This window comes from Bos grunniens, chromosome 3 (genome assembly GCF_055505025.1).
Source record: "Bos grunniens cultivar Pamir isolate PY7600 chromosome 3, Bosgru_T2T1.0, whole genome shotgun sequence".
Lineage (NCBI taxonomy): Eukaryota > Metazoa > Chordata > Mammalia > Artiodactyla > Bovidae > Bos > Bos grunniens.
Genome location: NC_141167.1, coordinates 42,826,438 through 42,839,325, shown reverse-complemented (window position 1 = coordinate 42,839,325; position 12,888 = coordinate 42,826,438). Strand labels below are relative to the sequence as shown.

Below are 12,888 nucleotides of genomic sequence, written 5' to 3'. Positions count from 1 at the left end.
CTCTAGACGAGTTATACTTTATTGAAAAGAAAAACAAATCCATAGATACACAGTTTTTCCTACCTTCTGTCTTCTGTTCATCAAAAGCTGATTCTAATGGTGGACCAAAGAGGGGAGCAAGCGCCGTGGTGTCCTCTGAAGGTTTTTTGCTAAACCACACACATTACAGCAAAACATAGAGAAAGGAAATATTAATGTCAAAAGAGATATAAAGCCCTCAAATATCTTCCACAGTAAGGCTGATGTACGTGTGCACTTAGGTACATATATAAATATGCACTCACGCTCTGGAGAGGCTAAAAAGCATATATATGAAGATGTCAAATGTATGTGGACAAAAGAATTAGTAAGAGGTAAGATCCCTGGTTCTCAATGGGGTGCCAGGGGGCTGGTCCAACAGAAATAAGACAGAGAGAAACTCTTTAAAAGCATCAGATTCTCTAAACCTAGAAGAGATAATACTAAAGATAACTGTTTACTGCAAAGCACCTTCTTCTCATAAGATCTCAAAAACCATTTATATCTGTCTTCATTGCATCTCTGTGTTGTAGGTAATGCAGAGCATGGTCAGCGAATGTCAGGCACAGGGAAATTAAGGAACAAGCCACCAGGAAGTTCATCTTTGAATAAGAAACTTAGTCTACCAACTTTTAACTTCATCCTCCCCCCTCCACCCTACACAGTAGACTAATTATAATCTCCTAACACCTTAATATTGCACGTCTCAGAAAGAGAAGAATATTGAAAAATCAGGGAGAAAAGAAGGGTAAAAAGTTCAGTGCTCATCCTTTTAACTAATTATTGCTTAAATTGACTATTAACAAAAGGCGCATAAATTGTCTCCGTTTCTTCCCCAGACCTGATTTCTCTCATTGGTTCTAATTAGTTTTGTGTGTTTGCTGGGGGATAAGAGGTGAAGAGGAGAGGAGAGGGGTTAAAGGAGGAGGGAAAGGTAAAAGGATCTAGCGTTTAGATAGAAATAGGAGTCTTTGCAGGGAAACACCACTTATGTTCACAAGACTTACTTATCCCAGGGATTACACAGTATGAAAATATAATGCCTTGCCAAAATCAGAAAACAAAATAGAACATTCTTCTGGTGTCTGATGTAGAATGTATCACAAAACTGTATCCAACTAAACAGGCTGCTCTTTTTTAAAACACTTTTAATTGCAAAATAATTGGTTTACAATGTTGTGTTGGTTTCTGCCATACAAAAATGTACATCAGCCATAAGTGTACAAATGTCACCTCCCTCTTGAACCTCCTTCCTACCCATCCCCCATCTCACCCCTCTGTGTCGTCACAGAGCACCAGGTTGAGCTTCCTGTGTTATACAGGGACTGCCATTACCATATTTTCATATGGTAATATACATACATCAATGCTATTCTCCATTTGTCCCACCCGCTCCTTCCCTCGTTGGGGCCACAGTTCTGTTCTCTACATCTGTGTCTCTATTCCTGACCGGCAAATAGGTTCATCAGTACCATTTTTCTAGATCCCATATATATCCATTAATATATGATATTTGTTTTGTTCTTTCTGACTTACTTCACTCTGTATAACAGGCTCTAGGTTTATCCACCTCACTAAAACGGACTCAAATTCATTTCTCTTTGTGGATGAGTAATATTCCATTGTATGTATGAACCACAACTTCTTTTATCCATTTGTTTGTTGATGGACATCTAGGTTGTTTCCATGTCCTGGCTGAGTAAATAGTGCTGCAGTGAATACTGGGGTACACGTGTCTTTTTGAATCATGGTTTTCTCAGGTTATATGCTCAGTAGTGGGATTGTTGCATCATACAGTAATTTTATTCCTAGTTTTTAAAGGAATCTTCCTACTGTCTTCCATAGTGGCTGTAACAATTTACATTTCCACCAACAGGATAAGAGGGTTCCCTTTCACCACACCCTCTCCAGGGTTTATTGTTTGTAGGCTTTTTGATGACGGCATTCTGTCCCATGTGAGGTGATACCTCATTGTAGTTTTGATTCACATTTCTCTAATAATAACAGGCTACTACTTGTAGGGCAATATAATCATAGTTCAGATCAGCATTCCATATACCAAATGATGTCTTCCCGTAGACCTTTACCTCTGTCATTAGTGCAGGGTTGCATATTCTGATAGATGTTACTTTAGATGACTACAGCTGCTACTGCTGCTGCTAAGTTGCTTCAGTTGTTTCCGACTCTGTGCGACCCCAGAGATGGAAGCCCACCAGGCTCCACTGTCCTTGGGATTCTCCGGGCAAGAACACTGGAGTGGGTTGCCATTTCCTTCTCCAATGCATGAAAGTGCAAAGTGAAAGGGAAGTCGCTCAGTCGTGTCCGACTCTTAGCGACCCCATGGACTACAGCCTACCAGGCTCCTCCATCCATGGGATTTTCCAGGCAAGAGTGCTGGAGTGGGGTGCCATTGCCTTCTCTGAGATGACTACAGAGTACTTTCTTAATGGTCTCCCTCAGGCTTCACTTAGGCGAAATGATAACATATTTAAATCTGCGATGACCTACACACAGAGCAGACCCTTTGTTATTAGATGCTGAGAGTTTAGCTCAAAGGAGATTTGTTCCATTGTTACTAGTGCATGATACCTTGCATAAAACACAACTAACATCTTTCATGCTCACCTTATGAGCTCTGGAGTTGGTGTGGAACGCCTGGGTCTCGCTACTTCTTCACCTGATGCATAGGACAAAGAAAGTTTTTAGGCATATTTTTAGCATTTTTTTCTTTTATGTCTTATGAGCTATGTTTGAAAACAGAGATTTAAATCCCACAAATAGGCAACTCCATGTGAAAACTTTGCAAGACAAACCCAGGAACAAACTCCCCTGGCAATGCAACAGTCATATATTAGGCATAAGTAGTAGCATTTTCTTTGGCATTTATAAAACCTTATCAAGGAATTACCATGATGAGCCATCAAATGGAATATCTGTACACTGCAGAGCTTAGTGGAATAGCACACTGTTCTTTGAATGCCTGTTGCCTTGATCAGTTCTGCATTTCAATTACCATGAGAATACCAAGCCAGGCCATATGTACACAGTGCATGAATCCAGCATTCTCTGCCTGTTCTTTTCTTGAAATGCCAAGAAAATGTTATACTTTTAACTAGGAACCATTTATTTAAAATTTCCTAGAATGTGCTGTATGCAGCAGAAGAAAATCATGCCACATGTATATTATAACCTATCTCACATCACTTTGGTGTACTAAAATTTTCATATCAAATACACAAGAATGGGTATTGCAGCTACCTTCAGTTCCTTCTGCCCTCCTCCTCTCCCTACTCCAATTAGCAAACACACATTTGATTAAATTCATTTCTGAAGTCAAATGATACAGCATGTGTGCTCAGTCGCTTCAGTTGTGTCCAACTCTTTGTGACCCCATGGACTGTAGCCTGCCAGGATCCTCTGTCCATGGAGATTCTCCAGGCAAGAATATTGGAGTGAATTGCCATTTCCTTCTCCAAGGAAGGTAATAGCAATGTTTATTCAAAAACATATTCACTTTTAGGATTTAAATATTAATCATTCAGAACCCACTGAGCCCTTTTACCATTACAGGATTTCTTTGCTGTAGACATTCATCAGCCTTAAAAATCAAGCTAAGAATTTATATGTCAAATGTGTATATACTCCAAGATCCAGGGAAATGTTTCGTCTTTTAAATTGTACTCTATTTCTGGTAGCTAAGATATACTTACTGGATAAGTTCCTTTTAATTGCACCCTAGAATTAGAAATAGACACTATAAGGTTTAAGACCACATATACGTACAATATGTATATTTCTGTCATTGCAATTAAACTGAACTTAAAGAAATGCAGATGGAGAAAAATGAATTTTTTTTCAGCGTTGCATTCAAGTTAAAAATTATAGACACCCACATATAAATAAATTTTTCACTTTACTTAACGGTTACCGAGAGGAGGGAAAAGTAATAAATATTCCAAACCAGGGGAAAAAACAAAAAACAAAAAACCCTTACCTGGGTAGATTTAGTAAATTAAAGTAAAAAAAAAAATCTTGAGATCTAGCATACAAGAAAGTATATCCAAGTTTAACTTATGTTTAATTTTTAAAATTATATGTATGAGGTGTATTCTCTTCTCTTATTGAATGGGGTCCATAAGCTGCTTGTAGAAACAGTCATTAGTTGACTAATGCAATTTTTAAAGATGCATGTGGAAAATGTTAAAAACAAGGAAAATTTGAAGGCATTACCTCTGAATGGACTGATCTATTCAGGTAACCAGAGAATTCCATTCTTCCCCACTAACGCTCTCTACCTCAGTTTCTTTTACATGCCTGCCATGGGGGCACCGATCTATCAAGTGGGAATCATTCCTTTAGCTCAAGGCATTGTGATCCTATTGGAATGCAAATTTCCCTGGCAAGGATAATCTGGCAAGAATAATCTGAGAAGGTCATTTTCAGATTTTTTTCAGGCCCTAGCAGAAACTTTTTTTGGTAATAAAGGATTAGTTCAAAATCACCATGAAAGGTTCTTAGAATGTGATGCTTCCAGAAAAGTAGACCACTAGAAGCATGGTCTCATAAGATGGGCATGGGTTGGCAGGGCCTCCTTAGGAGAATGACAGGGGCAGAGTTTAGGATGGGGAACTGCAAGAACAAGAAACTTTTCAAAACTCATACAATTAAAAGTTTGGTGGGTGATAGCCAAACACACATTTATTTCTACTCCTACTTTAGTAAAGGCTCAATCTGGTGGTCACAGATTTTTCTTCTCTCAAATGATAGCATAACAACTTAGGACAAATATAGCATCTCTGTAACAGACCTGTAAGAATCTTCTTTCCCTCTTTCCTAAGGTTTTATCAAAATTTTGTCTCATTTTGAAGTCATTTGTAATAGCGGAACAGTTTCAGCATGAATAAAGATCCACTAGATGTTTTCTGATGACTGGCCTAATCTCTCAAACTATATTTTCTGGCTTGTTTTGCCTAATAATATAATTTGCATACATGTGCCACATAGAGATTATTATGTTATTAGGAAAAATCTTTTTAAATTAATAAATACTTTATTTAACAAACATTTTAAATCAGTATTTTAAATTAACACACTTGTTTTAATTAATGCCTATATTAAATAAATATGATCATTTAAATTAGCTATGGTCATTATGAGAGTTTTGATACAGGTTGGCTTTTGGAAAATAAGACTCCATAGACAAAATAATAAGACAACAATTGTTTAAATGTAATTCAAATGGTTTTTCAGGTTGGAGAGCCTCAAATAGTCAGATTTTTATTAAAAAGGTCTGAAGGAAAAGATTGGGGCTTTAGGTCCAAGTAGTCAATCATGAGGTTGACATTGAGGGAATAGGACCTATTTAGTATAAAGAGACCTGAAATTAAGGAGCTGGGGGACCCCAGAAGCTGTATTGAAGACCTTTTGATCTCTGTCTTACCCCTTTATTTAAAATGTAATACTCATGAAACCAAGAAAGATATACAGTTTATTTGTTTGGTATTTGTTGGTATTCATCATTTCCCAGTGTATCAATTCATTTGAAAGACATTTATTGCTGAGAGGTACTAGACAAGAAGCCCCTGTAATATTTTACTAAATATTCCTCATGAATGAACAATCACTATTCAAGAGGAAGCAAGACATGGCAGAAATATGCAAGCAAACTGTTATTTAGAAATTAGAAAGAATAAAATCACATCAATTTAGAAAGGAACAGATGTTCGAACCATCAGCAGTAAGCATTCATCAACAGAAAAGAAAGTCTCATTGTCCCTGGATCTGGCATACAGATCTCTGATGGCCTTGATGTCAATGCAGGACAAATCCAAAGCAAGGTTAAGGTGATACTGACCACACAAACCACATTCAGGAAAAACGCCTATTGATTCTAAAACCTTCTCCTCCCTAAGTGACCACATCTTCCTTCTCTAAAGGACTGTCATTATAGGTAGACTGTGAACAGACTTACCGCATTTTGAATTAGTTAATTCACTCTTTTCCTTTTACTAAAAAAAGGAGTAACTTGTCATAATCTGAGACGTTACCCAACTGCTGGACTGGAATCAGCCATATAGTCCCTGCAGGTGGTATTTTTGATCATCAACTCTGTGGCTTAATCAGAGAACCACAGCTTGTCAGCTGGCACAGAATATTTGCCTCCAGGAGTAACTGATTGATCAAATTGGCATAGGCCTAATTTCCAAGCGCATTATTTCAGTTCCATTACCTCTCTCAAGGGACTGACCAGGCAGGTGGAGGTTATTTCAAACATAGCAAAGACTCTTCTTGTTGCTTCAAATTTATCACACTTTCAACCTGAGGAAACTGACTAAGATTTACTCTGGACAGTGCAAACTGATACTGGTTTGTCTCCAGTGATGAAATATATACATGTGATAACCTAGAAAGATTGACTTTAAAGCATGTCTATTTCTCCCAAGATAAAAATTATGATTATGCATGATTGTATATCAGTATACTGACAAATATGAGTTATGATCCAAGGACTTATATTAAATTTAGGTTTGAAAACAATGTGGCTTACACATTCCTGGTTTTCTTTATAGTTTTCTTATTCTATTATCACCTTGCTATAAATGTCTATGCTGATTTCTGGATAATCTCCAGAGCTTGCATACATGCACACCACACACACACACACACACACACACACACACATTCACACACACCACATTTTTCACATTTAGCACTGGGAGTTGGGATACCTATTGTATTAGTTTAGTTTGTTATGGAAACATGCTCTGATGATCCTAAAACATGCTCTTGACACATATAAGACCAGAGATTTACAGCCACTAAACCTAATTTGTCTGCCTCATTTACACTGGGTTATCATAAATTTAATAAGACAAACTGGCCACCTTGCCTAGGCAACAGTTATCTCTATAAAGGTTTAAGGTAAAAATGTTGAGGGTTCTTACCGGGCTGCGCCTCTGTGATCAGCAAAAAGGAAGAGAGAACAGATACCTAGTCAGAGAATGATGGATCAGTCAACAGGCTTGGGTAATAGAAGACTTCATAAACAACTAACTAAACACTCACTCCAAGTAATCAGGCCAAAGGAAAGCAGACAGTCATTGTGTTTGTGGCTTAGTTAAATCAAGGAGGTTTTGGAGAACTTTAAAGGGAATATATCCACTGTATGATATAGCTTTGCTAATGGGTACCAGTTTCAGTTATGTGTACGTACAGACAAAGCAGAAACATACAAGAAAACTTTTACTGATAGCTCTAAATGTCTTGTCATAAGGAGTTTTCTTCATAATGTTTGAGGAGGGGAATTTTAGAGACGGTAGTACAGAGAAAACTGTTTTCCCACACAATAGAGTGTTAGCACACATCATAGATGTGATGGATTTCCCACATAATTCAGGCTTTAATCAGAGTCTCCAAAAATCAGAGAGCAGGGTAAGAGATACCTCTTCTTTGCCTGGTTTTTCTCTTTAGTGTTCGGTGAAATGAGTGCTGATAAGAACTTTTTAAAAAGTCTGTATTCTTGGCCTAGTGCCTTAAGCAGCCTCTACAAATGGATAGACTGTGACGGGGAAGATGAGGAGCTCCTGAGAAGTGCAGGGGGGAATGATAAAAACTGTCCAGCAGCAATAAAACACTGTGGGCCAGATGCCTGGAAAAATACAAGATGCTGACATTCAACTTCTTTCTTTCTCTCTTCAAACCTTGATCATGGCTGCTATCAATTTACCCCAACAACCTCTGGTTGCTCTCCCTCTTTAGGCTTTGTCTTTAGTAACAAGAGTGACTGTGATGCGAATGGAGAAGCAGCTGTTTCTCAGTTTCATTTTCAGGAATATGGCTTAGCCCATGAGTTCACCAGAGGTTGCCTGGAACCCAGTACTGGCCAAATTTCAAAATCTGGGCAGGAAGCACAAACTCAGAAGTATCTAGAAGGTTGCTTAATGAAAAAGATGATTCTACCCTCTAGAACACAGACAAGAAATAAAAACTTATAGTCATGTATACCTGGGGGCTTCCACGGATCTCTAGGCCAACTGCCTCTGTGATATAGAGAGCAAAGTGAGGCTTTGAGGTCCAGAGCTAGGAAATGGATACAACCAGAAACCGACTTTAGAGCTCAGGTCTGCTAAACTCATGTTTTTTCTAGGACACCAAGCCTGATGTTGTTGGAGGACTCCAAAGACAGGGAGCCAGGAACTGGTAAGTAAGCTAGGATTTTAGAAATACTTACTCTAGTTGATTTTACTTGAAATATTTTAGACGTTATTATGTGCCATAGTTTTCTGATTCTGTTCCATATTGATCCCACCTTTCTTATAAATATATGCATGATGCAATTTAAATAAAATTAGAAAAAAGGACACATGAATATGTATTTCTTGGCTTAAATTCTTTTACTGACAAATTGTTACTGTCTTTTGAGAGAAATTCAAGCACTCTTTTATATAAAGATTTAGAGTTTATAATTCTTCACTGACCAGGCTAAAGTTCTTCTCTAAAGAACTTTGTGGGCATTTATGATTTTAGCTTTAATTTCATGACAAACAATTCATTCTTAAAAGCAGCATAAAATACAGCAAAGAGGGGATTAAAATTGATGCAATTTCCCCCAAGATGATTATGAGAAATAATGCAAAATAAAATGTATATTTCAACTATGCAGAGGCAGAAACTTAAATTCAATAATCTTTACTAAGATTATAGAGGACATTTGTCAAAATAACTTCAATTATATTAATTCACCCAAATTAAGTTCAATCAGTTAAAAACCTATGTAGTTTAATCAATAGTTCCTGTTTGTATGTTTTCTAGTAAGGTAACATGAAAAAAGGAACCTCAAGTAACAGCTGTTGAAATTCATGTAGTCACAAGCTTATTCACAAGAATCCAGAAGATCCAGCTAAAAGCTGTGAAAAGCTCAGACCCAAAAGCTTCAAGGTCCATAATTAAAAGCTATCTGAAACCTTCAAAAGGAAAGGGATTCCATAAGCCAAATTGAAAGCCGTTTTCTACACTAATTATCACCTTTAAGGAGCATAAAGTGGTTGTAGGTTTTGCTGAACAGCAAAATCATTCTCAACCAGGAGGGGAGGGTCTTTCCTGTCAATAGTTTATTTTACTCTTTTTCCTGTCATTTCCCCAGAATTCTGAGGCCTTTAGCCTCAGAATTGTTCTACCAATTGTTCTACCAATATACAGAATTTGCTTCTATATATTGTTCTACCAATATATAGAATTTGCTTCAAGGGTGGAAGGAAACATTCAGCATCTGATCTTAATATATTCTGGAAGCTGAACACTCTCTGTGTTGAACTGCAAACTCAAAAGCATGCAGGGCAAGGAGCAGGAAAGCTATGGATCAGGGCATGAGAGTTTCATGGAGCTTCGGTGAAGTGGCCACAACTCAGGGCCACTTGAACACAAATTATGGGCCTAATCCTGCTGAATCTTCAGAGTTGTCAGAGAACAGGCCTATTGATTCTGATTTTTAAATGGCAATCAGATTGTTTGCATGACCAAACAAAACATCTTTTCAGTTGTTCAGAATCTGCAGGTGGCCAATTTGTCTCTGATTGCAGACATTTGTATCACACATAATAAGCTCTCAGAGAATTTTTTATATACTGTTATTATTATTTCACCTGATTACTCAAACAGGGACGTTGCAGTTGGTCTATTTGTTTTCTGAACAAATTTCCTGTGTTCCTAGTTAGACATTAATTGTTCAGTTCCTCAACTTTTCTCCATCTTCTGATGCATTCTGGAGAAGGTACTGAAAAGCATTTTATTTCCCCCTCTACTTTTATTTTGATGTTCAAGTTAGAGATCAGGTTTACTTTGTATTTTGAGGCTATTTTCAAAATGGGTATACTCTGCTAATTTATGATTTGGTCACTAGAATGAAGATCTTTGCTTAGAATATTTTGCATTTTAAAAATTTATATACTCTGCCATTTGAATATGCCTTCTAAAAGAAAATATTTCAATACATGTCCTCACAGTATCCCTATCCTACACCAGCCTTGTTTTGTTTATTTTTTGCACAAAAGGATTAATTTAAATTCAGCCGACTAGGATAACTTAAGTCTTTGCCAATACGCATAAGTGTTTTGAGACATTTATAAAAAGAAGTCACCAAACACAATCTGTCCAGCTTGTCAAAAATCATTAAATAACCAGCATCAGGTTTTGAAACTTTACAACATCCTCATTTGCTAAAATTCAGCGCTATAGGGAAACACCAGAAAATGCGTGAAAAGCCACAAAGCACTAAACAAATATTATTTTTATGCAGTCTAGTCATAGCAAATTCAGTGATTCATGGTAGTGAATTTTCTAGGAAAGAATTAGCATATATGATCATTTTGTTTATTATTATGACACTAATCAATATTTTTATTTGCTTTTAAATGCTTTAGGGTAATCTATCTGGCAAGCATCTATTGGAAGCCCCCACCCCTGCCAATTGCTGTGTTTGTCTATATTTAAATTTGTTTCTATACCTCTTACAAGTCAGATGACAGTGAATGCCTATCAGATCCAATAAGACTTCGTAGAAATAATCTTCTGAAACTCCATATGGGAAGAGAAGCAAAGAGCCTGTTACTAGCCGAGATATCACTAAAAGTTCCCTGGGTTGGATATCAACAACATGGGCATTACCCAAGAAAAATGCAGCAGGGGAGCAAGAGGAAAACTCATCCTTAAAGGCACAGCTAGCAATGAAATGGAGTACTTACAGTTAAAATTGCTGTAAGAACAACAAGAGGAAAGCAAATGAAGAATAGGAAATGTTTAAAGCACCATGGGTAAACTTCAGGCTATTTAATCTTGTTAATATTTGAAGTGGCCAAGTTTGGATAATTCAGAGAAAGATTCAGAGTCAAAGAGAATAAATGAAATGGGCAAAATATCAAAAAGGTTACAGAAGCACACCAACAATACATGTGTCACATAGCATGTGACACAGAGTTGACTCTCAGTTACTCAGAAGTGGGCCATTCCATTTATTAATAATTAATTGTGATACGTACTAATTTTATGCTTGGGAACCAAGTCATGGAGTCCATATTTTGATAAACTGTAATATTTTGATTCCATCTTTTGTTCTTCCTTTGTCTTCTGCTCTTCCTTCCTCCAATCCCATGAAATTGCTATCAGTGCATTTCCTGTACGTGGTATAGAGACTGCCAGGCTTGGGTGAGTGGGCAGGATGGGAGGTCTAGCAATTATTGCAGCATCCACTTAGGTGAGGTCAATAGACAACCAACCACTTCTCAGTGGGTGTTAACATGGAAATACAATATTTTCATATTTTCCACTGGAGAGGTCACCTGTATCAGCATCCTGGGATCATGTTCCCAATAAACTAGGCAGAGCAGCCCAGAACAATGAAATATTTTTTTTAGTAGGTCAGTTTCATTGTTGCTCTAAAAAAAAAAAAAAACATGTAGATACATTTTATCAGATTTGTGCTGCCACGGAAAATCACCCCAGTGATAAAAAGGACCATGTAAGAGGTGATTGGCACCCCACTCCAGTACTCTTGCTTGGAAAATCCCATGGACAGAGGAGCCTGGTAGGCTGCGGTCCATGGGGCTGCTAAGAGTCAGACACGACTGAGCGACTTCACTTTCACCTTTCACTTTCATGCACTGGAGAAGGAAATGGCAACCCACTCCGGTGTTCTTGCCTGGAGAATCCCAGGGATGGCTGAGCCTGGCGGGCTGCCATCTATGGGGTCGCACAGAGTCGGACACGACTGAAGCAACTTAGCAGCAGCAGCAGCAGCAGCAGCAGCAAGAGGTGATTTACGATTTATAAAGATCTTCTTTATTATCTCTGACAACTCCAGAAGGGGATAATTTTTCTGATTAATTTAAAAAAAAAAAAAGAAGAGAAAAAGACAACTTGCTTCTCCTAGGATGGATTCACAAGCATTCACTCAGGATGCTATCATGTTGTACATTACCAAAAAAGTAACAAAAAAATATATGTAGCTTGATGAACCCAAATAGAAGCTGCAATAAATGGAACTTAACACTAAAATATTTTATTATATGCCTGTGTGATTGGGGTAGAGGTGAATCTTTACAAAATCACCCCATGGCCCTTAATAACAGGCTTGGAAAATCACTTAGCAACCAGCTTCCTCTTTTCCTCATGGGGCATAATTAGGCCACGTCCTATTTGTTTTTAAAATTCAGAATCTTGTTTAGGTTGTAAATACAGTCAGTCATTAGATATACAGACAGTGAAAATGAACAGAATAAACAATGTTTGGCAAAGATATAGAAAGAATTTGTTGTTTCTTACCGGACTTTTCCTCTAAAAGCGTAAGCATGGAAAGAAAAAATAAACAGAAAATGAAAGAGGTGAAATGTATATTCAAGAAGATGCAGCTCAAGGCTCAGAATAACCTTACTTTAAAGCAGCTCTCCAAGGCATGGCTTTTATAAAGGCTTCCTGTAGGCATCAATATGATCATTCCCAGGCTGCTGGCTTTAGACCACCCCCAATACATGCCACTTGGCAATATTGTTTTGAGCTATAGGCACTTGAAGCCAGCAAATTCGGGGAGAAGCTTTCTCTGAACAACCCTAATCTGCCTAAAGATAAATCTTCCAGAAAGAACCTAATTGTCATAAGAGTATAATAACAAGGGAGAGGAGATGAGACGTCAACACCATGTCCAGACAAACTTTGCCACAAACTATCACACTTCCCATCTGTGCTTCCAAAGGCCCATTCATGGTCCCTAAAAATCATTTACTCTCCCCTTAGATGCCTCCTTCCTTCTCCCTATTAAGATGGCATTTAGCCCTGAATTCTGAAACCACTCATTTTTCCGGAGGGTCTGCCAGGTATACA

At 37.7% G+C, this 12,888-nt stretch overlaps 1 protein-coding gene across 7 annotated transcripts in view; it reads right to left on the bottom strand.

The window, feature by feature from the left end:
* SGIP1 (SH3GL interacting endocytic adaptor 1) overlaps positions 1–12,888 on the bottom strand; it is a 230,873-nt gene that overhangs the window by 80,550 nt on the left and 137,435 nt on the right. For 6 of the 7 annotated variants that reach the window (XM_086390416.1, XM_086390418.1, XM_086390421.1 and 3 more), the window contains 3 exons: positions 3,729–3,753; positions 2,644–2,695; positions 64–149 (listed from right to left, as the gene is read on the bottom strand). In XM_086390416.1, coding sequence (XP_086246542.1) covers positions 64–149; positions 2,644–2,695; positions 3,729–3,753 — 163 coding nt within the window. Of the gene's footprint in view, positions 1–63; positions 150–2,643; positions 2,696–3,728; positions 3,754–6,962; positions 6,975–12,333; positions 12,346–12,888 lie in introns of all 7 variants that reach the window. The other variant, XM_086390424.1, reaches the window with a different exon arrangement.